Source organism: Scardinius erythrophthalmus (assembly GCF_964197995.2).
Source record: "Scardinius erythrophthalmus genome assembly, chromosome: 15".
NCBI lineage: Eukaryota > Metazoa > Chordata > Actinopteri > Cypriniformes > Leuciscidae > Scardinius > Scardinius erythrophthalmus.
This window is the reverse complement of record NC_138235.1, coordinates 28,732,598-28,760,483: the sequence shown is the minus strand read 5'-3', so window position 1 is coordinate 28,760,483 and position 27,886 is coordinate 28,732,598. Positions and strand designations below refer to the sequence as shown.

At 37.8% G+C, this 27,886-nt stretch overlaps 1 protein-coding gene across 6 annotated transcripts in view; it reads left to right on the top strand.

Moving 5' to 3' along the window:
• Nucleotides 1-27,886, top strand: part of kif1b (kinesin family member 1B) — a 76,531-nt gene that overhangs the window by 28,934 nt on the left and 19,711 nt on the right. Inside the window, exons 10-26 of one of the 6 annotated variants that reach the window (XM_081386725.1) lie at nucleotides 183-258; nucleotides 925-1,003; nucleotides 1,152-1,294; nucleotides 1,729-1,770; nucleotides 6,253-6,386; nucleotides 9,444-9,523; nucleotides 9,801-9,876; nucleotides 10,982-11,061; nucleotides 11,738-11,844; nucleotides 12,064-12,147; nucleotides 12,563-12,743; nucleotides 13,398-13,470; nucleotides 21,677-21,779; nucleotides 22,164-22,312; nucleotides 24,262-24,440; nucleotides 25,166-25,306; nucleotides 27,097-27,348. In XM_081386725.1, the coding sequence (XP_081242851.1) occupies nucleotides 183-258; nucleotides 925-1,003; nucleotides 1,152-1,294; nucleotides 1,729-1,770; nucleotides 6,253-6,386; nucleotides 9,444-9,523; nucleotides 9,801-9,876; nucleotides 10,982-11,061; nucleotides 11,738-11,844; nucleotides 12,064-12,147; nucleotides 12,563-12,743; nucleotides 13,398-13,470; nucleotides 21,677-21,779; nucleotides 22,164-22,312; nucleotides 24,262-24,440; nucleotides 25,166-25,306; nucleotides 27,097-27,348 (1,979 nt within the window). Of the gene's footprint in view, nucleotides 1-182; nucleotides 259-924; nucleotides 1,004-1,151; nucleotides 1,295-1,728; nucleotides 1,771-6,174; nucleotides 6,387-9,443; nucleotides 9,524-9,800; nucleotides 9,877-10,981; nucleotides 11,062-11,737; nucleotides 11,845-12,063; nucleotides 12,148-12,562; nucleotides 12,744-13,397; nucleotides 13,471-15,538; nucleotides 18,088-21,676; nucleotides 21,780-22,163; nucleotides 22,313-24,261; nucleotides 24,441-25,165; nucleotides 25,307-27,096; nucleotides 27,349-27,886 lie in introns of those variants that run through there. The other 5 variants (XM_081386724.1, XM_081386726.1, XM_081386727.1 and 2 more) reach the window with 5 other exon arrangements.

Genomic DNA, 27,886 nt, shown 5'->3' with positions numbered 1-27,886 from the left:
ACTAACCACTGAACCATTTCTATCTAAACCTATCCACCTTTATCCATGTAACCTTTTGTCTTAATAGTGTCCTGTCTTGATGTCTCATACATCAAGTAATTTCCTAAAGCCCTTTATTATTATAGCAGTTACTGTATATGTGGGCTACATTCCAACATGTTTTACTGGCTGTTTTGAAACAGAGCAAGAAAAAAAAGAAGACAGACTTCATTCCTTACCGAGACTCAGTGTTGACTTGGCTGCTAAGAGAGAATTTAGGTACGTATAGGGGATTTCACACCGGAGGAATCTTTTCATATTTCCTATAACTAATGGCAGAAGTACCCACTTTTTGGCATGTTCGGCCCACAGGAAACTGGGAAAAATTTAGTTCTAGGAAGGCCCTTTGTGGGGACTCCTATTTCAGAGTAGGCTCTAACCCAGCACTATAGGAACTACCAGGGACGCAAGTGTACATTGATTGGCCTAACGCATGCGTAACACTGGTAACAGGCATTTAAAAAATATATATATGTATGTATTTATTTTATTTGTTTTTTTTGTTTTGTTTTTTATTCCACTTAATATTATCTATATTCAACTGATTGAGTTAAAGTTTTCTCATAAGATGCCATGTTGCCAACCAATAGCTATCAAATAAAACCCTTTCAACTCGAGGTGTTTTGCTGTTAAGTTGTATTAAAATTATTGCAGAGATTTTAACCCACTCTCCAAGGTCAAATGTAATGCAGTGTTATAACCATTTTGAAATGTAACTAATTAATAATTTAACAGAAAAAGAAAACGCTTACTATTTACAATCACATCTTTTCTTATGCTCTTTTTTTTTATAGTCTGTGGAACTCGTTAGCCCATCTTAGCTTAAAGTCAAAATTACATTACTTAATGTTTCTAATTGTTTGCATAACTGTGCTCATTTACCAGGAGGGAACTCAAGGACTGCTATGGTGGCCGCCCTGAGCCCTGCTGACATTAACTATGATGAAACTCTCAGCACACTCCGGTAAGAATTCACTCCTACTTACCATCAAACAATGTGACTTCCACCCTTAGATCCTGATTGTTATAAGAGGGCTTTCTTGCTCTAGATAAAAACACTCTTATGATATCAATGGCTGTTTGGATCATTGTCTTTGTTTGCTCTTTCAAAGATATGCGGACAGAGCCAAGCAAATCAAGTGCAACGCCGTCATCAATGAGGACCCCAACGCGAAACTGGTGCGGGAGCTTAAGGACGAGGTAACACGGCTGAAGGACCTGCTCCGTGCTCAGGGCCTCGGGGACATCCTGGACAGTAAGTCGAGTCACAGCGCACCCCAATGGCCACTGACATACATGCCCAATTGCCAGACAAATGGGAGGTCACTTACTGTGCTCACAAGTGGCAAATTCTTTAGCTCTGATCTAATGCCGCAGTCTTGACAAGCTTGCATTGTCTTCTTGTTGTTCCTTCTATGTCTTCATTTAACCATTCATCAACATACGATGGAGATTAGCATTAGTATGGACATATGATGGTTAGAAACAGACAATACTGTTTTCCAACATAACATGTCCAGTTTAACCACACACAACATGCCAATTATGTAAAGTCAAGTGTTTCCCTCTCATGTTTGTCTCCACAATATTTTGTCTTGTCAAATCTAACTGCCTCCGTCAGTCATTCCTCTACTAGTCCTCTCAACTCTGACTTCTCAACCTTCTCCTGTTCTTCCTGCTTCCCTTCAGTCGAGCCAATGGGGGATGATTGCCTTGGAAGTGGAATCAAATGTGTGTATACACGTGACGGGGCCACATCCTTTCGCTCTCCCCTCTCGCTACTAATAGCTTATTCATCGCTTCTGGAATACAAACCTATCGGCTTTGCATGCCTCAGTTTTTTTTTACCACAAGGAATCCCAGACAAACGAGATAAATATGGGATGGATGGGTTAACGTGCCACTAGCAGGCTTTGTGCTTGCTCTTAGCCTAATTTGATAGACTGTCTGGCATGATGCAGTCTTAATGGCAGGCTTTCCTCCAAATAAGCCCAAACCCCACCCACAGCACGATAGATCTGATAGACTGCATCTGGAAGCACTTAAAGGGATAGTTCACCCCAAAATGAACATTTTGTTATCATTAAATCTCTATTTTCTTTTTTGAAACACAAGAATGTCCTAGATTTCGTTTCCATATAAGGAAAGGCGAATTATACTTATTTATGCTAATTATAATATCAAAAGGCAGCATAATGAATCATAAAAGGATAGTCCATATGGGCCATACAACTATACTTTGTGTGATTAAACCGACCAGTAGTTACTTAAGCAAAATTGTATAAAATGAATATCCACATAATGAAATATTATATACAGTATATATTGTCAAAATTAATAGACAAATTTAACTAAGAAGTAAAATTGTATATAATATTCGGATGCTTTCAGGGTATATATCTTCAATTGAAAATCAACATGAAACCGCTTCTCAGCTCTTTATATTTCCATAATCTGACAAATTTTCTAATGAAGTAATCAACAAGTAATAAATGAATGATGAATGCTGAAATAAAATTAATTTTGTTTTGTTCCATTGGGGTTTTCCACCGGTTTTACAATGCAGAACCAAATGCAGCTTTAAAGTCAATAACTTTGTGTGATAAACAGATTAATGGTTATTCTCGATTAAAGGAAGACTGTAAGTGAATGAGTTACTTTTTTGGACTTCCTTAAAAAAATCTATTGTATGGCATTCTGCTTAATGATAAAGCTGAAAATCATACGGTTTTAAATGATATGGGTGAATAAATGAGAAGATACAGAATTTATTTTTAGGTGAAAGATCTCTTTAATGTCAATCTTTTAATCTGATCATTGGTTTTCATTGGAATCGTGTCTTTTGTTCTTTCCCTAGTGAGGATTTATTGTGATTTTAACTTTTCATTGCAGGTCACGATATTGACGATGTTAGAATACTACTAAGTTCACAAACTGAAGCAATGATGTATCAGAGAAAAGGTGCATGTTTGATCATTTTACATTTGCAGAATAGCAGTTGCAGTGGTAGTGTAAGAATACCATAGCATTATGTAGCCTCAGTACTCCCGTATCGCTTTAGTTCAAGTGCGTCTGTGCCCTCTCCCATCCCTGTTCTCTGTATCCTCTTACGCAAGCTCTGCATACCTTTTAAAAAGCTGCAGAACCGAATCAGAGCTCAGGTGGCTATTTGCTTTTCTATCTGTCTGGGAGTTCTTGATATACGCAGAGAGATGAACGCACACTGTGCTTTCTACCTCTACAACCATATGGTGCTGGGAAAGTGAACATTTTTACTTGACTGAAATGCTTGCCGTGGTCTGTGTGCTAGCGGCCTCAATCGCATCATCTGAACGCATGAACGGTAATGTAATGCAGTGCTGCTACTCCGCCATGTTGGCCTAGTTGCTTCAGGAGAGTCTTTTCAGATAAATGAAGTGGGGAAAAAAATCCAATAGCGTGAATATACAGCAGAAAGCTCGACTGAGGTTTTTAAAATGCACACTCCCCTCCCAGTCACAGTAGATGCACCAAAATTATGTTTTGAAGAGCTTTGTGGCTGCCAAACATTGACAGCATCATGACTTTAAGAATGATGTGCCGCGTGGAAAATTTTCTAGCTTGTATAGCTGCATGTTATGATAAAACTCTTCTACCACCCCAAGCCCCCCCTCTCCTGGTTTGTGACCTTTATGCAACCCCCCACCCCACCCCATAACTCTTCTCTCCTATCTGAGAAGTGTCAGTTTTCACCCAGGTCAAAATCAAGTCAAATTTAAAAAAAAAAAGAGAGAGATTTATCACATTAAATGTGCTTGTAAGATCGGCTGCACTGTTCTAAAGTCACATGTTGTTGTGTTTGTTTTGTTTTTATATTATACATATATATTGCATGTTACTCCTCAAAGGAAGTCATATTAACGTTAATCATATTAACACTTAAAATAAGTGCATACACTGCAATATAAATAAATAAATAAATATTCAAAATTGTCATTTATTCACCCTAAAGTTGTTCCAAACCTGTATTTATTTTCCATACCATAGTCAGTGGGGCCCATCAACTGTTTGGGAACAACTTGAGGGTGAGTAAATGATGACAGAATTTTAACTATTTTTTATAATCAGTACCGTCCTTTTAATTATAAATTTTTTTATAAAAAAATCTTTATTATTATTTAAATTATTGCTTAAATGTATTATTATTATTATTATTATTATTATTATTATTAGTAGTAGTAGTAGTAGTAGTATTAAAAATGAAATTATTCTTATTGTTAAAAATTTATTAATAAAATGATTGTCTCATTGTAAATTTATAATTTAAATTTAAGTTGTTTCTTTAACTTAAGAAGCAAAATTGTATAAAATATTAAAGGGGTCATATAATGCCATTTTTGTACAAGCTAATATGATTCTTTAGGGTCTAAATTAAAAGTTTGTAATATACTTTAATTAAAAATTCTCATTAGTATTGTAAGAAAACACTAATTTTACCTGGTCAAAAACAGCTCTGTTTTCAGCACGCCGTTTCAGTGCATGTGTCTTTAAATGATAATGAGCTTTGCTCACCCCGCCCCTCTGTTCTGTGGGTACACCGTATTAGACATTCTCTGACCGTATCTAACACAATAACCACGTGTTATTCGTTATAAACGTGGGATTATGAATTATATTGAGAACGTCGTACATAGAAAACATGCCGTAAAGTACCCTGAGTGTAAACCTTAGACGCATTCATCGTGAAGCCTGCAGCAAGGTTTGCAAATTTCGCAAAGATTAATATAAATACTAATATAAAGGTTAATAAAACATTACACTCACATCTTCTGGAGGTTCAGCAGGAACACGTTGGTACCGATCCGTTTTTTCTCGTTTGTGAAGCTGTCTGGTGTGAAATGATTCGCGCAAACATGAAAGCACAGACGATCGTGGGAAATCCCCGTGAGGGAATCCCCGCGTCAATCCTTTGGGCATATCGCTTCAAAAACAAAACTCAGCCACTGCTTCTTCAACGGCTCGGATTTAGGAACATCCAAATGACTGCTGTGTTCCTTATTACATCTAAGAACAGAACACCACAATCGCTTAGACGCCATTCTACTCCAGCATATCAACAATGGCGGACTACTATGACGACGGCTGTCACAGCTTGCTCAGGGCGGGTCTTGTGTTGAAACACGGCTGTCAATCACAATAGCGGGAGGGGCGTACGATCTTATGACGTCACAATATCGAACGGCTTGATTTCAGAGATGGTCAAACATATAAGGAGATTAAAACAAAACCACTGGATGGATTTTTATCATGATAGGATGGTTGTGTACAGGCACTGCCAACAGACATTTCAGTGCAATCAACTTGTAAAAGTGCATGTACCATTATATGACCCCTTTAATATCCTCATATTAAAATATTATATACTGAAATTTGTGATTTTTAGTTTATACTTTAAAATGGAAAAATATTATATACTGTAGTCAAAATTAATATTCTTAAAACAGGACAAATTTACCTTAGCAAAATTGTATATAAAATTAAGACTTATTTCCCAAGAATGTATCTTGAATTGAAAATCTGCCTGAAACTGCATCACAATTTTCTCTGTAATCTAATGCTTTTCAAATTAAATATAATAAAAGTATCTAAAAGAAAATGTATAAAAGGAAATCATGAATGATGAATGTTGGATTGAAGTGTATTTTGTCTTGTTCCATTGTGTTTTAATGTGTTTCATTTCTTTTTAAGCTAAATTTAGTGAGGTTTGCGCTTAAAACAAGTGAAGAAAAAAATTGCCAATGGAGCAAGACAAAATACAGTTAAATTCAAGATACATTCTCTAAAACAGGTTTTAATATCTTGTTTTAAGGATGTTATTGCTGAACAGGAAGACTCTGATTATGAATTGGATTTTTGGAATTGGAAGTATTGGGTATATAAATGTTAACAACCTGAGGTGAAAACTGTGCATCTGACTGGCGTGTTTGTTGTAATCCTTTGATGTGAACTGTGTGTCTCACATTGGTCTTTCCTCCTCTTTGTCCTTTTTCTTCCTTTCTTTGTCTGTCTGTCTCTTGTACTCTCTCGTACATTTCTGTCTCCACCACTTTTGCTTCTTCCTCTTTGCGTCGTCTGTCTCTCTCCTCTGTGGCTCAGACCTGAAAGATATACACAACAATAAGCATAGATACTTGCTTGCCTCAGAGAACCAACGGCCTGGCCATTTCTCCACAGCACCTATGGGCTGCCTGACAGCCTCTCCGTCCTCAGGCTCTCTGTGCAGCCAGGCAGGGTTGCAGTCCGTTTCAAGCATCCAGGAGCGCATCATGTCCACGCCGGGCGGAGAAGAGGCCATCGAGAGGCTGAAGGTACACAGACAAGCATTTTCGAAACAAAAGAAGGGTCAAGGGGCTTAAGTTATAACCATTTCCTGGCGTCAGAGAGGTTTCCTCTTTTAAATTAATCAAAACTAATTAGGTAACAATGTGTAATAGGATAATGGGGGTGCTTCAGGCACCTGGTGACCTTTTATATTCAAAATGCTCTACTCATGATGATTCTCATACATATGCATACTCTAGTCTGGATCACCATGGTAACCTGAGAGGTATTTCAAGGACTTATTGTGACAGATTGTGTCTTAATGAATGATATCTGACATGCCAGCTGTCTGTAAACAGCTATGACGTGTGGGTTGTTTCAGTTGCATACCGGCAAAAACAAAACGCGACAATCTTACGCACTGAAAATGTCAGAAACTGTCAGTAGCGGTGTTCAGCCTTATATGTTCTTTGTATTGACCCTTGTTCACAAAGCTGTCATGTGTAAAATGATTCACACAGACATAAATCAATTTAGGTATAAGGGGGCACATTCCCTTCAAAAATAAAACTAATCCACTGCGTCTTTAGCGGCTCTGATGTCGGGAAGACATGAAGACTTATGTTCACTTTTATATCCAACAACAAAACACCTGAGTTGCTTACGAGACATTCTTGTCGCTACAGCTGCTCCGGCCTGGAGAAAATGGCGGACAGTGTACAACTCGCTCAGGGCGGAAACTATGCTAATACGGAAGAGTCCGTCAGCAGTGTTGGGCGGGGCCTGTACTAAGTTACGTCACTTTGCCCAGATTCTGCGAACAGAATTTGCTTGTTCTAAGACACTAATTATGATTTATAATGGTGATAAAAAAAAAAAAAAAGGAGTGGGTGGTTGTGAACACACATTGCCGACACACATTTATGTTCAAACACCATGTAAAAGTGAGTTTTGCATAATATGTCCCCTTTCAAATTTGATTTAAAAAGTTAAATATTAATATAAATATTAAATATATATAAAAAAATATATTAATATCAATATTAAATATATACAAAGATGAGATGTAGATTAATATTACATGTAAAACAAAACTAATCTATAATATTATTATTATTATTATTATTATTATTAGAATATTTTTTATATTATATTATATTATATTATATTATATTATATTATATTATATTATATTATATTATATTATATTATATTATATTATATTATATTATATTATTTGAGGGAGTGAAAAGATTGTCTTGTCATACTTTCCCACCCACAAGTGGTTTGAAACCATTCACTGAGACTCTGTGAATGTGCGAGACAGTAAGGGAGGAAAAGAGAGGGAAAGTATACGTGGCTACAGCTTCCAGGCAATAGTTTCCATGGTTACGGCAAGTGGCTCGCAATAGTGACGTCAACCTCCGACGCAGTTCGTCAGGAACTCAGACAGAAATAGACCTGTTCTTTTGTATTAGCCAAAAATATTGATCTATAATAAAAAGAGAGAGCATCCTTGCCCTCAGTCATTAACATAATCAGATAGAAGTCAGTTTGGAGCTCATCACTTCATGATGTCTGTGATGTGCCCTGCATACAACCCATTTCTTACTTGAAAATATACATTACCGGTCATCATTTTTGGAATATTTATGATTTTTTTTTAGAGTCCTTGATAAAAATACAGTGAAAACAGTAATGTTGTGAAACATTAGAATGACTTCTGTAAATTATTTCTGAGACAATGACTGCTGAAAATGTAGCACAGTTTTTCAACACAGGAATATGTTTTAAAATGTCACAATTTAAAATCACTTTTTTTATTCTAATATATTATATATTTCACAGTATTACTGTTTTACTTAATTTCTGATCAAGTAAATGCAGCCTTGGTGAGACTTGTTTCAAAAACAAAAAATCTTAATTATTCCAAACTTATGATCTGTAGCGTATATGCAGATTTAATATAATGATAGTCCAATTATCCTAGTCCTCTGTAGTGATCTGGGTTTCTTAGAAGCATCAGATCACAGGTTTGAAGAAGCCACAGTGTTACTTTCTGAACAGATGGCAGGGGTGTTAACCCTTTAGGAAGGATCTAGGGGAGCTTCCTGTACCTCAGGCCAGATGGTTCTTGTCTTCCTTCCAGCCAAGGACAATAAGGGACAGACACCATAGAATAAAAATGTGTGTAGTTGGGCTTCCCGTATTTAACTGTCTTTACTGCTCTTGACCCTTTGGACACAGACTTATTGCCTAGATTTTCCCTTTTAGCCATAGGGCCCTGAAATTGATGGCCTTCCCACATCTTATGTCTGATTAAACACACAGCAAGATGTGCTCACGGTGCTGAATAGCAGAATAAGCTTTAAGCTTCTTAGTATTACGCACAGGTCAGACAGGTCATAATGGCAAATGTGTGGAAATGGTGACCTGGTGCTAATTATAGATTATATATTAAATAATTATTAATGATATAAATTATATACATAGAAAAAAAAAAACTGTTTACAATAAGGTCTCATTTGTTAATATTTTGTTAGTAATGCATTAAAGTAAATGCATTAACTAACATAAACTAACAATGATCAATATATTTGTGCAGCATTTATGAACCTTTTGTTAATGTTAGTTAATATAATTATGTTAGTTCACAGTGCATTACCTAATGTTGATAGATACAACTTTAGATTTTAATAATGTTTTAGTATATTTTGAGATTAATATTAACTATGATTAATAAATAAAAGTATTATGCAATATTTAAATATAATAAAAGCAAATGTTTCTTGAACACCAAATCAGTTTAGTATTAGAATGATTTCTGAAGGATCATGTGACACTGAAGACTGGAGCAATGATGCTGAAAATTCAGTTTTGACATCACAGAAATAAATAGATTTTTTTTTAATAGAAAGCTATTATTTAAAAGTGTACTAATATTTCCAATATTACTATTTTACTGTATTTTTTATAATAAATGTAGCCTTGGTGATCATAAAATACTTAAACATTAAAAAGATATTTTCATGTCAGCAATATTTAGCCATTTCAGACCCTGTCATTTTAAAATATGCTGACCTTCTTTGTCTGCTGTCCTGTAGGAGTCGGAGAAGATCATAGCCGAGCTGAATGAGACCTGGGAGGAGAAGCTGAGGAAGACTGAGGCCATCCGTATGGAGAGGTCAGTGAGGGCTTGGGTGCCATCTGGCTCGCTTCCTATTGTCCCTGTGCCCATACCCTTTAAGCCCGTGAGGAGTGTCTGCTATGTGCCCGCGTGCTCAGCTGGTGCGAGTCTGTACCAGACTCAAGTAGCTGTCAAATCGCACACTGACCTCAACACTAACATATGCATTCAAGTATTAACGATACATGTTCCAGATGTCTTTGTTGCTAACTAAAAAGGTTCTAAAAATGTGTTGATTTGTAATGTCTATGATGTTTTCCTGCCCTCCCCTCAGAGAGGCGCTGCTGGCAGAGATGGGAGTGGCCATACGGGAGGATGGGGGAACCCTGGGTGTCTTCTCTCCTAAAAAGGTACAACACATGAACTCCTTATCATTAATCACCATTACTGTCTGCACCAGTCAGCTCCTTCTCATGTCCTCATGTCTGGGCCTTTCTTTCTTCGTATTTCATCATCCATCATTCTCCTTCCATTCTTTTTTTCTTTTATATTTTGTTTTTGCTTGCCTCTTGCAATGGAATCCTATTAGTTTGGTCCTGATAGACCAACGTCACTGTCTATTGAAGATTTTAGTGTTTATTCTTCTAATCAGGTTTGTAGGATTCAAGTTTTTTTATGTTAACTTTTTTCCCCCATTTTATATCTGTGAAATCCCTACTGTAGCCTACTGAGTTCCTGTAGCAAGCCATAATTGTGGATCACTGAATAGTTTATATTTTCCCACATCACACTTAATTTTAGTGACCGTAGGAAATAGAAATGGATGTACATCCATCAGCATGCTGTAGTGTTTTCAAGAACAAATGACTCTCATGAGTCTAATCAAATCAGTTTTCATAAATAAATAGGACAAAAAGTTTTTGGTTTTCGGATTTGGAAGTCGAATACTTCAGAGCTGTTATTGATTTAAAGTTAGACCGGATGTTTTCACTTGCAAAAAGTACTTCCAGAAAGCACCGTTTACCACAATCTCATTGTCTTTTTAGTGTTCCTGCCTGAAACATCAACACAGTTAGCCTGCCTCTAGAACACTGCCTCTGTCATTTTTTTATTTGTCTACTTATTCATGTTTTCATTCAATTTCTTTCCTTTTCTCCCTCTATGACATCTCTCTGTCATTTTGGCTATCCAATAGCTTTTCGTTGAAAGGCCATGTGAACTCTATACTGACTTTAATGGGGTGTTTTCACCCCAAAAGGTTGGTTGTATAGCAGTAGATAATGTTGTGCAGTAGTTTTTAGTTATTTAGTTCATAGAGGCTAATGTAGTTTATTATCAGCCTTTGAAGAAGCCAAATTGTATGACTTTCTGATTCATTATAATTATTGAGATGGCATTTAATCTCATTATTTCACTTTTTAATTGGCCTGTGAATGTAACTGTAGCTGTAGTGACATCAGGCACTCCTGTCTGTTTGACCTGTCTGCCATTCTCATTGACCCTGTTTCCCTACAGACCCCTCACCTAGTGAACCTGAATGAGGATCCTTTGATGTCAGAATGTCTGCTCTATTATATCAAAGATGGAATAACAAGGTATGAAATCACTTCCATAACTGTCAGAAGTTTCTTAGCTGTCTGGATGTTGCACTGAGGCATCTTATGATTTCTACATATCCAACCAGTCGAGGGTCCTACAAAGGACACAATGTTGTTTAGTTACACACACACACACACACACACACACACACACACACACACACACACACACACACACACACACACACACACACACACACACACACACAGTATATATAAATAAGTGCTGTCAACGTTAATGCATGCGATACATTTTTTTTCAGATCACTTCGTTAAAAACATTTAACGCAATTATCTCAGCATCCGTTTTTTTCCGTCATACTTTGGCTAGTGTTACATTATATGATCACGTTCTTATACATGCAAAATCTATCTATCTCACAGTGGGCAGGCTACTCAGTGACGAACAATATTTTAAATTTATATAGAATAATTTTTTGAGAGGGAATCTCATTGTTCCAAAATCCTGTACATTAAACATACAATGTTTTAAATTGACTAGAAGTGTGTCTAGATGTCTAGAAGATGTGTCACATCTTGCAGCGGTTTCATGTTTACTGTGAGACTATTTGCTTGTCGCTAAAAACTTGTTGCATCGCACCTTGTTACAATGCTGTAATGTAATGTTGGAGTATCCCTGTGGTAATTAAAATGAATGTCTTTGTTTTGACAGGGTGGGCCAGGCAGACGCAGAAAGAAGACAGGATATCGTTCTGAGCGGAGCACACATCAAGGAGGAGCACTGTATCTTCCGCAGTGAGAGGAATGCCAACGGAAATGGTAAGTGTTTACTTACATCTTTAGATCCATTTATCTGTGTTCAATTCACATGCAACAGTAAAACTTTTTTACATCGGACATGATCAGCTCAGTGCAAATTAACTTTGGTCAAAGATTATTTCCTCTCCTGTATATCTGAGTACTTTGTTTATTACGCTTTTACTCGATGAAAATTTGAAATTGCTGCTGGAGGTAGTGAATTGTCTTCTGTTCCTACAGTGATTGTCACTTTGGAGCCATGTGAGGGATCTGAAACATATGTGAACGGAAAACGTGTGAATTCTGCAGTCCAGCTGCGCTCAGGTGAGCCACTGACAGTTGCCCGAAGCCCTGCACAGTACAGCTCTTAAGCTCTGGTTTAATCTGATTGTTTGTAGTCATATGAAAACTAATGTGAAAATGTTTTTTTTATTATTTGTGAATGTGCAAGTTTATTAGCCACTGTAAGTAAATAACTAGAATAATAACAAAATGCCGTGAAAACGTTGAAACCAGTGTGTTTATGATTATGATAATACGTTAAAATAATCTGATAGCAAATACCAATTTGCAACATTAAGCAGCAGAACGAACTGTTTTTATGCTGCTCAAATAACTAGAAGTGGCTAACACCGAAAGCCTTGCACATTCAAGTTGAAAAAGGTGGCTAATACATGCACAAAATTAGTTTATAGGCCATTATATTGTTTCAATGTGTACATACTTGCTCATTCCTCAGGTAACCGCATTATCATGGGAAAGAACCACGTTTTCCGGTTTAACCACCCTGAGCAGGCCCGCGCTGAGCGTGAGAAGACCCCGACAGCGGAGACCCCCGTAGAGCCAGTGGACTGGACCTTTGCCCAAAGAGAACTGCTGGAGAAACAGGGTATCGACATGAAGCAAGAGATGGAGAAGAGGTACGTAAGCAATAATAATCATGGGATGTTATTAAAGACAACTCCAAGTTGAGAATAAAGAATTATATTGGTTATATGAAATAATTTTGACTCAACCCTTCAGGCACTTACAATGAAAATACACAGATAAAAAGTTAGTAAGTAATAGCAAATACTAAACATTCACTCTAGTTTCTAGTTAACACATGTATGGAAACACATTTTGAATGTTTATTGCCTTGCCCTTGTACTTCCATTGTAAGTGCCATACTGTTTTTTTATATATATATATATATATATATATATATATATATATATATATATATATATATATATATATATATATATAGTATATTAAATTAAAGATGAGTTGAAATAATTTGCTGTCGATTGAACTTGTATTCAAGCTCGCAAAATTCCTTTGAGGGAACTGTGGATTCCAGCTTATGCATAGTTTAGGGTTGGATCTAGCCAACCAAAGCCGGGGGCCACCCAGCAGCTACAGAAGACAAAATCTACATTTTGTGAAGTTTAAGCTCTTGGCATGGAATGTGAGCACATATGAATTGGATTATTGTAAGAAGGATTTTTAGGATTATGTTGCGGAAAGGAAATGCACTGAGCGTAAGAAAGAGCAGCTTTTTGATGCAGTGGTCTTGCACTGTATTATATCAGGCTTACAGAAATGGAGATCCTGTACAAAAAAGAGAAGGAGGAAGCGGACCAGCTACTTGAGCAACAGAGACTGGTAAGGCTGAATCTCTTTGATAATTCTTGTTTCTTCTGTTGTTTATCAGAGAACCCTTACTTTCATTCCAATTAGACCTTTATTTCCCTTCCAAATTTTGTCAGGAACTTTCTTTAGACTGTGGGGAGAGATGTGCTATTTGATGAACCGAGTAAAACGGGCCCCTACTTTTCTACTTGCTCTGCTGAAGTCCAAACAGCACTAATTCTGCACTCTTGGCTCTGACAACTTGAGACTTTTGTGTGTATGTGTGTGAGAGAGAAACACTTTTCCCAGTGCATGGCTGAACCTCTTTGCATGGTAACTGAATCCACTCTGTCTGGATTGAAATAGCAGATGGCCCATTGCTGATATGGACTGATTTACATATTCAGTTTGATACAGCAAGAATTTCTTATTCAAAAATTCACTTCTCTCTCATAGATTTGAGATGTAACTTTGCAAAACGTCATCAACAGAAGAATACCAATTTGGCTTTTAATTAGTATTTAGTATTTTATTAGTTTAATTTGTTATATAAGGCATTGGTTTGCCATGCACCAGTTAAAGACCCCATGAAATCAAAGAGAAAAATGATTTGTCTAAAGTCCTTGCCACCATAGAGTTGACATCAAACTATGCATTTCGTGCCTTTTCATGGGGTCTTTAAGTTAAATTGGTGTAAAAAAAGAAAAAGTCCCTTTATTTGGTTTATTATATATGCTGCTTTTGCATGTTTTTTTTTTTTTGTAGCATGTTTAACAGATTAATTTACAGGGTACTTAGTACCTCATTTAGTATTTGTTTGCTGGGCAGTGTTTTTAAGCTGTTCGAGCTTGAGTCAACATTTGATTTACCAAAATAGATTTAGTTTTGTCTGAGTTTGTTGGTTTTCTCAATGCAGTTGCTGATGTTTCCAATGCATTGTTGCCATAACCCAAGATTTCTGCTGTAGTTGATGAAGGCTAGTGACAATGTGGTTTCTCATTACATCTGTAGCCTTGAGTTCTACACGTCTGTGTCTGGCCAGACACAGAGGGCATGCTATAACACAGCTATCCATGTTGGGGGTCTTAATGATGACAAGCTCTCCAATGCTCTGATGGTCTCATCCATATAATCTTATATACAGAATGACACAGATATCCCACACTGCACTGATTACACAATCACGATTACATGGTCGCCAACTGCCTCCTCTGTTATTTGACTGTGATTTTTGTATTGTCTTTGTTTTACTTGACCTGTAAAAATGAGAAACTGCATTTTCTCTCAACTAACCTCTTAACTGTAGTGGATGAAATCTATGCTTTTAACTTCCTCCGAGCCTGTCCTTTCTCTTTTTCCTTCTCTGTACTGACCTGTAATAAACACGCAAGAGTCTAACCAACCGCTAGAGCTAGAAAAACTCTAAAACCAAATCTTCTCTATCAAGGACTTCATATGAGGGAATGAAACAAAACTCATCTGGCTTTGCTGCATGCCACTGAAGCATGTTTGGGGTGCAACTATCAAGAGCTCTAATTGAAGAGGATTACATAAATTCTAACTTGACAAAAAGAAAGAAACCAGCGCAAAAAAACAAACAAAAAAAAACAGATCACAACATCTATTCCTTTTTGTTGACATTTTTCTCATAATCATGACAGTCATGCCTTGCATTTGATTTTTATATAGTGATATGCAACTTGGGAATAACTGTGACTTGAATTTGTATCTACACACTGTACTTCTAAAAAATAACAGTGGCACACCATTCTCAGAAAGCTTGAGTCAAATGCTTCTGCAAGTACACAATGCCCTCTAAAATATTCATATCTGTTGTCAACTTGCAGTCTACAAAAACATGCTTTGTCTTGCAGTTTAATGATTGTGTTAGTTAGAAATCGTCAAGTAGGTTGATAAGTTTTCTCAGCTTAATGAATTAAGTTGTAAATTTCTCTGCACCCATTTAGCTGTTCCCCTTTTGCATATCACAACACTGTCCATTCTTTACAGAAAACATTCCTTTTATTTTCGATACCCCATTTTAATTTTCCCATTTTGTTTTTCGCACTCTTTGGTTTGTTTCCTGTTTTGTTCTCTTAAGGATGGAGACTCTGATAGTGGTGATGACTCTGATAAGAGGTCATGCGAGGAGAGCTGGAGACTCATCACTTCTCTACGGGAGAAACTTCCTCCCAGCAAGCTCCAAACCATAGTCAAAAAGTGTGGCTTACCCAGCAGCGGTAAAAGACGAGAGCCTATCAAAATGTACCAGATCCCTCAGCGTCGTCGTCTTACAAAGGACTCCAAATGGGTGACCATCTCTGATCTGAAGATCCAGGCAGTCAAAGAAATTTGCTACGAGGTGGCACTGAATGATTTCCGTCACACCCGTCAAGAGATTGAGGCTCTAGCCATAGTAAAAATGAAGGAGCTTTGTGCCACCTACAACAAGAAAGACCCGAACGAGCGAGATTCTTGGAGAGCAGTAGCTCGAGATGTTTGGGACACTGTAGGGGTTGGGGATGAACGAATTGAAGATGTCATAACCAATGGACGAGGCGTGACTGACATGGATGACCTAAAGGTGCACATTGACAAACTCGAAGACATCTTGCAAGAGGTAAAAAAGCAGAACAACATGAAGGATGAAGAGATTCAAGCTCTCCGGAATAAGATGTTGAAGATGGAGCAAGTGATCCCGCTGATTTCCAATGAGTCACCGGAGAAAACCACTCGCATTGGACCCATGAGGGCCCGCAGTTCCAGCGAGGGTAAATCTCCTGAGGAGAGGCCCAACTGTGAACAGTCAGACGAGCAGGTGTCTAGGATGACGGATGATGATTCTTCATTCCGACGTGGACGTATGAGGTGGATGCGACAAGAGCAGGTACGCATCAAGAACCTCCAGCAACAGGAGATTTCCAAGCAGCTCCGACGACAAAATGGACCCCACCGCTTCATCCCACCCGAAGACCGCAAGCTGCGCTTCCCCTTCAAGAGTAACCCCAAGCATCGCAACTCCTGGACCCCTGGCACTCATATCATTATAACGGATGAACAGGTGATTGAGATGAAAGTACCCAAAGAAGTGGTCCAGGAGGAGGACGACTCCCAGGAGGTCGCAGAGCCCAGAGAACAAGTGGGACCAACCATCCAGACATATCCTACTCTTCCTAGTCCCATGGGTCAACGTAGAAATAAAGATCTAGAGCAGGGCCTGAGTCATAGACATAATCAAAGCCACAAACTCTATGAACGAGGCCGTAGTAATTCCTTCAACAGCAGCCAGCGAGCCTCGGACTCTACGGAGGCCCTCAATTCTGGTAACAGGAAGCCGCCTCACCCCCAACTGGCCTTTTACCAGCCACGCTACAACCAAAACCAGCATAATTATCCACAACATCAGCATCCACAGTTCTGTCATTACAATACTGATGCCAGCAACAACTACCAGCAGTACCCACCCAATCAGCAGCCGAGCCACCACAACAATTTTTGCACCCCACCCCGTATGCGTAGGCAAATGTCTGCCCCCAATTTGAAGGGCAGTCGAGAAACCACAGTGTGACGTTGGGAGCAGGGCATAGGTTCATGTACAGAACTAGTGACACTACAAACCACACATCACAGACTCATCAAAGCATTGGACAGCTTGTCCCTAAACTGTTTTATGGCACTTGTTTTAAAGAATTGAATGTTATTGTCATTTGTGGATCCAAATTGCAATGATCTCCCTGGAGAAAACCACATGAACACCTTGCATCAATAATTTGATCCCCCATCTATGTTAACTATGCATATAGGTTAAAAGTCTAGCAATAAGAGTGCTGGTTAAAAGTGTCCAAGTCACAAAAAGATCTCAGAACAATGTTCTTGAGCCTCGATTCTTGCAACAACAAAAGAAAAAGGAAAAAAAAAAAGCTTGTTTTATTAAAGTATTGGAAACGATGAGTTTTAGGAGAGTCACCCTTTAGTTCTTGGCTGTAGTATTAACTTTTTTAAACTTTAGTATATTTTGGAGATGTCATCATGTTTTTGAGAAATACTTTAACACTGATTTGCCTCAGTTTACCTCTGTTTTGCTGCTGGTGACCGTCTGAATAGATCTTAGCATTGAACACACAACCACTACACTACAACATTTCATACTGTCCAATGAGAACCTTGAACCATTACTTGAATTTTGAGTTTTTGAATTTACAATTCAGTCATATTTGTGCATTGAAGGTGCATAGGTAACATGTTCAGTAAATGCTGGAAGGTTAATAGCCAACTTTTTAATCCTCTTGAATGTTTATAAACTCATTGGAGATTATGTTTTTACTGTTGCATATTATGCAAGTTGTTTTATTTCATGAAGTTTCGGGTCCCTGGGTTGATATTCCACATTAAATAGTTTAAATATGAAAGGTGGCAGCAAAGGCCTTTCTCTAGCTGCCTTATGCATGAGTAAAAGATTATGAAGGAGTGCTTTTAAAGTTTTTAAGTGCCTTATTAACTCACTGATGCATCATTAACAGATTGCATTTATCTCCTTGTACTTGGCACCTGAAAGTAAGTACTGTAATAGCAATATATGAAGAGAACTGAATAATTTTACTGAATTCCTATCACTCTTATTGTGAAAGATATAGACACTTGCCCGTACATAAAAAAAAAAAAAAAAAACTGCCACTCTGATTTTATAAAGTTTGGTTCTGCCTTATTTTGAGTACAAACCACTATGCACTAAACATCCATATCCACAGAGGTAATGTTTTTGTGTAAGAGCGTGCTTTGCATCTATTGTTCCTCTAACTGTCTGCTGCTCTCTGATCCTCAATAGGGGGGACAGTCTGTTCCCACGGGATAGAGTCAGTGTTCTAGAACACTCAGCTTTTCTCCTCAATCTCAACATGATTAGAATCACATTTACTTTCGGGTGTCTGCTGTGTGGTAAGCGAGCCCACAGAAAGCACCAGAGACATGCCATGGAAAGGACCTCTAACAGGACGGTTTCCATGGTTTCCGAGGCTCATTTTGAAACTAGTAGCATGTTTTTAGCAATGGGGAAACCATTAAAAGCCAAATAAAATGAGCCGGACAGGTGTATAATGCACTGCTTTTTGTTCAATTTTCTCGCTTAATTTTACAGCTTATATATGTAATGCCACTGAACACTTCTCACTTTTATTAAATTTACCACTGATTTTTTTCTTTCTAACTAAATAATAATTACTTTCACGTAGGGTTAATGTAGTTGTACACCCTTGCACTTAAGCCACTGCGATTTCCCTGCTTAAGCCTTGATATAATTATGCACTGGTGTGCCTCAGCACCCAAGTGCATCCCATTACCAGCTGCGTATTACCAAAGCACATGTTCTGAAATCCTCTTCGTGTCATCTCCTCTGGCCAGAGCAAAGAGTTATCCAACTAGCTCAGAAGTCCATGCTTCAGCATTGCTTAATAAGAATGATGGACTTGAATGCTTTTGTTGCCAGAATTACTGCCTTATTTCTATTGAAACCTCTTGGTTTTGGTATAGTAAGTAATGCATATTGTATAAAACACAACTGGTTTCTCAAATCATGCAACTGGTTAACTAAAGAAGCAAGACTCTAGTTTAAAGGTAAAATGTGTACACACTGAAAAGTGTGGTGCTCTCTGCTGTTTGAGTATCCAGACACTGTGACATTGGCACAACCAATGTCGTCAGTTTGGGGTAGGGATATCTGTTTTGCTGTCCAGTGACAGATAGGGGGGAGTGTTTGAAAACCGTCATAATATATATATATTTTTTAAATCTGTGTAGTGCAGCAAAAATGACACACTTCACCTTTCAGTGTAGCACAGCAATGAAAGTATAAGTCACTTCTCGAAAATCTTCTATTTGAATGACTATCAAGACATGCCAATTCCCTGCTCTAGTAAAGAATGTTATGCTTACATTAATGTACGGTGCTGCCAGCTACTCTTAACTACCACAAGAGGAGCTAAGAAAAAGTATACATTCAAACGGACAATGTATTTGACCCTATGTCACTTGTCTGTTCAGTGTTTATCTATATACAATGGGGAGTGCCTATAAATGTGTATTGTAATGCGTTCTTTGGGGGAGGGTTTACTAATATGTATGGGGGGGGGGGGGGTACTCTAAGATGTGTTGATGGTTTACTAATATTGCTATTACTTTGAACTGTGCTGAATATCAAGATTTCAAACAATGACTGAAATAAAGCGAACAAGTTTGAAATTCAGTGACTGTTGCTCTGACCTAAATGTTTTCATCTATTCAAACATTACAGCATATGCTTTATATAGCAATCACATTTAGATGTGTATTTATCATGATCATCTCATTATATTACAGCTCTTAGGATATATGGCAGCAGTCAGCCATTAGTCAGTCCTGGGTCTAAAGTAAAATATAAAATGAGTTTGACTTAATGTGCTGATCAATTATTTTATTTACTTTTTATTTACAATTTACTTTTTAGGTACCGACCGAATTGCCTCGATACTATCGAGTATCGAAACATGTCTTGTCTTTCGATACCAAACTTTAATACCTATGGGGTAAATCTCATCAATGTCAGTGAGCCAATAAGCATGCAGCATGATTGGCTGTGGCGGAAAAACACTAGTTTACGCGGTTGCCCAAAGAGACGTGGCTTGCACGTGAGGCTGTTGTGTGTAAGCGTCCCTACCCACATCAAAAGTGTGCAATATTTGCGACAAGATGATTTCTGCCAAGACCGGTGTTGTGCCGAATTCTGACCCCCGCCAAGTTATTACCCCCCCTAGTATTGGTAGGTTTGGGATTAGTTCTGGGGGAGGGGTTAGGATTAGGCAATCAGATACTGACTTCTATGACGGGGGTAATAATTTTGCAGGGAGTCGAAATTCGGCACAACCCCGGCAACATGACAAATCTGATGAAGCACTTACTTTACAGCGCTCAGAATAAACGTGAGAGCAGACAATTAAACATTTAAAATGTCTCCTTGCTATTTTTTCCCGACACATTCATAACCATTAGGCTATTTTTGCCAGTGCTTTGCGCCAAGCTTTGTGTGTGCTGAGCAAGAGGCATGTAGCCTATCCCACCCCCCAGTAGCCTATATTTAATTCAATTCAGATTTTTTTGAATAGCATTTTTCACAATACATATCGTTTCAAAGCAGCTTTACAGAAAATTCATGTGTCTAAATTACAATTTAGAGTGATCTGTTATCAGAGGTGACTGTGTGCAAGGAATGCATTTCAATTTAATTTTTATTCAGTTTTATTGTTAAACAATCCATTAATATAAGACAGAAACAACAAGCTCATTAGAATACATGTAGTTAAATGATTAGGATACATAGAAAACTTAAGCATTGGTGCTTTTTAACAGACTCAAAATATTAGTGTAAAAAAAACATTTTTTTTTGTTGGTAATGTTAAAACTGATTTCATAAAATTGGTATCGAAAAAGTATAGTTCAGGAACCGGTATCGAAGTCAAGGTATCGGTATACATTTTTTAACGATGCCCAGCCTTAGTAAATTTTAGTCAGTCCTGTGTCTAAAGTGAAATATAAACAGAGTTTGACTTAATCTCCTGATCAATTATTTTATTTACCTGGTGTAAATACATTTTCAGCTGTTTGACACTGCCTTTTCAGATAGAACATTCTCATTTGTTATAAAACTATGTGGGATAACTAAATCCTGCTTAAATGTCAGGAAAGTGTTACATATAATCACATTTTAGTGAAACCGCATATAAAATACCTCCCTTTACGGTACAGAGTTGGTTCTACCTGACACCTTTTTCATGACTAATTAAATATATTATTAATGTTAGTTGCATTTCGGTAACAGCTAGACATTAAAATTGCTTGCAGTTTTCAGTTACTATTGCATATATTAAGGCTTTTTCTACTTGAGCCACCTCACAATGCTGGCGACTTTTGCACAGGGAAGCATCACTTATATTTTCAGAACATGCTATATCCATTTAAATATAAATGGATGGGTCTTCATTGTCTATTTTTGTGTGCAAAATTAGTGCTGTTTAGTTTAACTTCAGCTTAAGCCATTCAAATTTTAATTTAAGACATTTTTTAACTATTCCACTGTCATGAACAAGCCAAATGGCACAGAGTTGTTAAGTCTTTACAGTTGTAACTTTTATCTCTCCAAGGTTCAGTAAGTGTCTGTAGTGCTGATAAGATCGTGTCTGCTGTCCTCTCTCTTCATCACATTTTCTCAAAGGTATATGAGAGTAAATTGCAAGAGCTGCAGAAACAGGTGGAGACCCGCTCATTGGCTGCGGAGACACCTGATGAGGAGGAAGAAGAGGAGGAAGAGGATGAAGGTAGGGTATTTTGAAAAATCAGAATTCTGACTGTTTTAATATTAGTGTTCAGCTACATTATGACATGACATGCACCCCATTGTCAAAAGATGTTAATCTGCAGTGTACTAGGACGCTGTGTAAGTAGGATAAGTTCCTAGATCAACACCATTTGTATCACATTTCTGTCAGAATCCTAACTCTATCTATAACCTCAACCCAACCAAAACTACCACTACAATCAGAGGAAAATATATGATAGGTTGCATAGGCTACACCCTTCCCAATCCCTATTGTCTGATGTATTGAATGTTGTTCCAGGAACAATAAGGATATCCTGCTTGGCAAAATCACATCGACCTACTGTATGCTGTGCCATGTTTGACTATTGTTCCTGTATTACAGTGCCCTGGACCCAGCATGAGTACGAGCTGGCCCAGTGGGCTTTCAGGAAGTGGAGATACCACCAGTTCACCTCTCTCAGAGACCAGCTGTGGGGCAATGCTGTATACCTCAAAGAAGCCAATGCTATCAGTGTGGAGCTCAAGAAAAAGGTACAGCACATAGATGACAGGTGTCATGTCAAAACGTGTCAATCATTAAAACATTTAACTATTTTTAACTTGGCATGGCGTGAAACAATGAAAAAACTGCAAGACTCGGCGTAGTAGCTAAAAGGTCTGTCTATTGCAGTGTTTCTCAGCCAGGGGGTCTCACCACACTTCCGCAAGATAAGATTTTTAGCTAAACGATTCAAAAATTAAGCTGAAATCATATATTTGTAATTTTATTTTGTTCAATAATAATAACTGCCATTTTTTTAACCAGGGTTCTCATGATCTTGGACAACCTGGTAATATATTGTATAAGGGGAATTTTAAAAGTGTGATTCCTAGATGTGGAAAAGTCATGGAAATTAGTAGTAATAAGAATTTTTATGATTTTTTTAATGATTATATATATTTATATATATATGAAGACTTCAGATGCAAAAAGGTTGAGAAACACTGGGTTATTGCATGTGTATATATAACTGCTTCCTGTGTGAATGGCCCCCTAAAACAGACCAGACTAACGCTTCTGACACACAACATGACATACAAAACTGTTTTAAAAATTATCTTGTCATTGTGGTGGCAGCTTACCAGTCCATTCTGCTATATTTACATTTGCAGACAGATCTCTGTTGCTTTACTAATTACCAATGTGCCAGCTTTCAACAATTGGCTCATTAATTCTAAAAAGAGCACACACTTACAGTTTCATCCGTTCTGTTTCTGTCGCCTGCTCTACTTTTGTTTGTTTATGTCTCTTTTTTTTTTTTTTTTTTTTTTTTTTCTATATGTATAACCTCATAAAGACCCCTCCTGTGTAGAAACATTTCTCTACTGGTTTATCACACGCTCTTTGTATTTATAGCTTCAGTGCGGACAGGGGTATTTTTTTATTTGATTTACATTAGCGATTGTAAATCTTTGTTGCATTACTTAAAGCAACAACATGGAACTTTTCCTCAGCGGTCGCCCTACAGGTTGGAAGCGGAATTGTCCATTACCGCTGTCGTAAAATGATTTACGGTTACTGTATATGAAGCATGTAGGCTTTTTTTCATATGGGCAATGATAATATTATTTATCTTCCTCCTTTTATAATTTATACATATTTAGTAGACTAAACATTTTAACTCAAATATTTGCGATTTGCATGTCGATTACAATGCTCAAATCTGAACGAGAATAATAGCGATAGCATCCTAACCATCTAAAACTAACGCATGTTAGTGTTTACTAGCTACCAGATTGATAATTCGCTCATCTACTAGCTGATTCATGAAGATAAATAAATGGAGGACCAGATAGTTTCCGTAACGTAGCCAGGCAGACAACAGATTAGAAAAACTAAAGATAGTATGCAAGCAATTTACAGTTACTTACTAGTTCAACAGCATGACGGCCAAGTCAGCATCGGTCTGGTAACACTCCTCCTCCATTAGCTCACGCCAGCGAGCAAACGCTCGACCCATATTGATCCTCGTCCTGCCTTTCAGTTTATCACTCTCCCTTTTCCTCTTCCGACTCTACTCCGACAAAACCTTGGACTTCTTACGTTTCGCTGCTGCTTCAGCCATGACGAAAACAGACGCACGAAAACAAACGCGCTGGTTGGCCACATTTGAGGAAGTGTTGGGCGAAGTGACGTATGCCGTAAAGCAGTCGAATTTTGTAGTTCTTTTTGAGCGCTGGTTACTACCCGCACCCCGAAGTTACATAGTGCCAGTAAAAGCGATACAGACCCCGTCAGGCTCTGGCAGACGTCTCATTCAACCTATTGTAAGTCGATGTACTATCACAAGGGTCTTGGAAATATATTATGAAGGTTGAAAAGTTACATGTTGTTGCTTTAACTCTCCACTTAGCAGATGTCAAAAATGAGGTCTGAACCTTACAGTCATCAACTCACATCTTTCATCCTTGTTGTTGACCTTTCTTCTATCTATTTGTAGGTCCAGTTCCAGTTTGTTTTGCTCACGGACACCCTCTACTCTCCGCTGCCCCCGGAGCTGCTGCCTCCAGAACCGGAGAAAGAACACGACACTAGGCCTTTCCCTCGAACGGTGGTGGCTGTGGAGGTTCAGGACTTGAAGAATGGAGCCACTCACTACTGGTCCCTGGAGAAGCTCAAGTAAGCTTCAGGCTGCCAAACAGCCTGTGAAATACAAAGTTTTGCTAATCGAAGTCTTTTAGTTGTTGTGCAATTATTATTTGGAACCAATCCATTTAGAAATCCCAAAGCTCTTTTTTTTTTTGTGATATTTAGACTGTAATTGCTTCTCAGCATGACATTTATAACAGAACATTTGCATGGCTCCTCACAAAATTCATGTTCGAACAGAAATTAATTCACTGGGAACAAAGGAGTTCTGTCATTCAAAGAACTCTGTTTGCTTCTCATGTGGCCAGTCACATGACCATATTGCATCATGACATCCAATGTTATTTGCATAATGGCCTTTTTTTTTTTTTTACCAATGTATTTTTATTTATGTAGTTTATTTTAAGTTTAATTCTCTGAAATTATTCTCTATTGTGCCAAATTATCATTACTGTGCCAAACATCAAATAAGAGGATCCCAAATGACTTTTGGGCCAATTCCCTCATGTCAAGATGATGATTCTGTTTGAGAAAAATATCAATGAAATTTTCTCTTAGGTAGTCGGACAAAAACACATTTTCTTTGTAGATGACACTAGCACCTCTACATGCTGACATTACCTAATGTTCCAATGTAAACCAATTATCCAGTCAAAAAGGCTTCAATGTAGAAAGTGTAATATAGGTGATTGAAATTTTTAAAAGACTGAACACGATTCGCTTGCATGAGGTGTTGATTTGTCATGATCTTCCAGGCAGAGGCTGGACCAGATGCGTGAGATGTATGACCGTGCCGGCGAGATGGCCTCATCCAATCAGGGAGAGGATGGGGAGGGTGCTTTGACCGGCAGTGACCCGTTCTATGACCGCTTCCATTGGTTCAAGCTGGTTGGGAGGTATGCTAATCACTTAACCTTGTTCCTGTGACTTGAGATATGATAGAGAATGTTAACAGAGATCAATTCTTCGTAGGGGTGTAACGGATCTTAGTTGATCTGTGATCCGTACGGACCTGGCCCTACGGTTCAGGGCGCATGTGATTCGCGGATAAGTTGCAAAGTTCATCATAGAGTGAAAGCTTATCATTTTTGGACATGTTTCTAAGCAATTCCAATTAAACATTCTAGTGATTTTAAACCATTCAAGAGCAAGAACAGACGAAGGTGAACTAATTTAGTTTTGAGCTCACACACTCAAATCGCGCACAGCCATGTGCAAGGTAGCAAAAAATTATTTCAAAATACTTGTCTCGGCAAGTATGTCTTAAATGAACGTAAACAGTTGAGAAGAAACCAGATCTTTATCAGTATATTGGATACGTGTATTAGGTCTTAAAGTGACAGCAGCCTATAAATACATGCTGCTGTCTGTGTCATTAATGTTAATCAAACAACAAATCACAGCTTTAACAAAGAGTACAGCACATTCTTAGGGATACACACTACCCAGCCCATTCCATGTTTAGGCCTAAACACTCAATATATAATCTGAGATATGGCAGACCGGACAGTATTGTTTCACATAGGGTACGGTTTTATAACAGTTTTTTTCAGCCACGGTCAGACTGATGGCTGAGGATGTGGCAGAGGGAACAAATATGTCTGTCTCATTTTTATAAGATGACAAGTGGTATCTCTTTTTATATAGGGATGTTGGAAAGGGTAGTTTATGCCGTGTTTATGTGTCTTTTATTGCACTCTTTTTTTTTAAATATTTATATTATGTATTATCTCAGGACAGTGCAATACTCCTAAATGGAGGTAATTGGAGGTTATTGTGGTTGTTACGGTTCTTCGTTCACTGTACCTTCTCAATGTCTATTTATTATGTGTAGTTTTATTAGTTCTTCTTTTATGTTGACTTTTAATGTTGACTCTATGAGCTTTGCTACAAAAATTTCTATGTACTTGTACTAGCTGTACTGGTACAAATGGCAAATAAAACTTCAAATCAAAGATTAATCTATATTTGATTTATAGCAAGGTTACAATTGTCACACATTTTGTTTTGCTGATCCGAAAAATGATCTGATCCATGATTCAAAAACCATATGATCCGAACCCTGAGTTTTGTGATCCGTTGCACCCCTAATTCTTTGTGTATTATGTCCTGCAAATGTGCCTAAAGAAGGTTTCTTAAATGCTGTGAAATTTAGTTGAATTCTTCTAGGAATGTGTTTGTTTGTAAAGAGCTGTTTTCTTGGTGAAAGAGGAGCCCATAAATCATTTGACATCTTTGTTTAGTCATTTACTCTGTTAATTTTCTCTTCATATTTAAATAATCCTTTTTATTTGTATTTATTTTCCTAATCATTATGTGCTTGTTTTGCTGTGTGCTGGTGTGGTGTTTTATTTTCTAAATGTACTGTTTTCATCCATTTATTATTATTGTTCAACACCTTCATTTCATATTTAGATTGGTTTTTTTGTTGCTTTGTGCACATTATATACATTGTAGAATTTGTTTCAAATTCATTTGTGATTTTGTTTTTCATTTTTCCATGTTTTATTTCCATAATTAAGATTAGCATGATCTCTTTTTAAGATTGAAATGCTTATTCGTGCAATTAATTATCCATGTACCTGCAATGTCTATTGTTTTCTATTTCCTGTCTAAAGTCACGGCCCTTAAATGTAGGTCATAAACTGTTGTTGTGCCTGCATCCTACCCACGCACCTTTTTTTAGCTCACCTATTTTCCACGGCTGTGTGAACGAGCATCTGGCCGACCGCACGCCCTCTCCCACCTTCTCCACCAGTGATTCTGAGATTACCGAGCTGGCTGATGAACGGCAGAGCGAGATGGAGGACTTCATGGATGATGAGGCTTTCGTGGATGACACCAGCTCAGATGCTGGGACAGAGGAGGGCTCTGACATCTTCAGTGATGGGCAGGACCCCTTCTATGACCGTTCCCCATGGTTCATCCTGGTGGGCAGGTTGGTGGTGACCACTGCTCGGGGAAAGTCTGACAAATGAGAGCTGGAGTGAAAGAATGAGTGACAGAGACGGAGAGAGTTGTGTGGCTCAGTGTGCAGCTGTTAATTGGGGTCCATGATCTAAAGATAATTTATAGACATTGAAAATGAAATAAACCGAATTATCTAGTTGTGCGAGAGCAGATCTGATCTGAGAAACGGCTCACACGGCTATACCAGATACCTCCTCCAGTTCTCCACAGCCTACATTTAACCTCCATCTGTCTGGTTTGGTTTAACATTAGTGCTCTAAACATTAGCACACATTTGTTTGTTTTCATCCATTGTATTTATTTTTATCGGGCTGTCAATCGATTTAAATGTGTTAAAATATGCAGTTTCTTTTTTAAGGCAAGAAAACTGATCAAACTGCCTCAAAGAAACGCAAATGTACGATAATTCAATAATACAGCCACTTTCCCAGCACTTTAATCATCTTACATATGCAGTTTCTTCCTGCTGCATTTGTATTTTGCTGGGGTTCACATTAACATTTTTA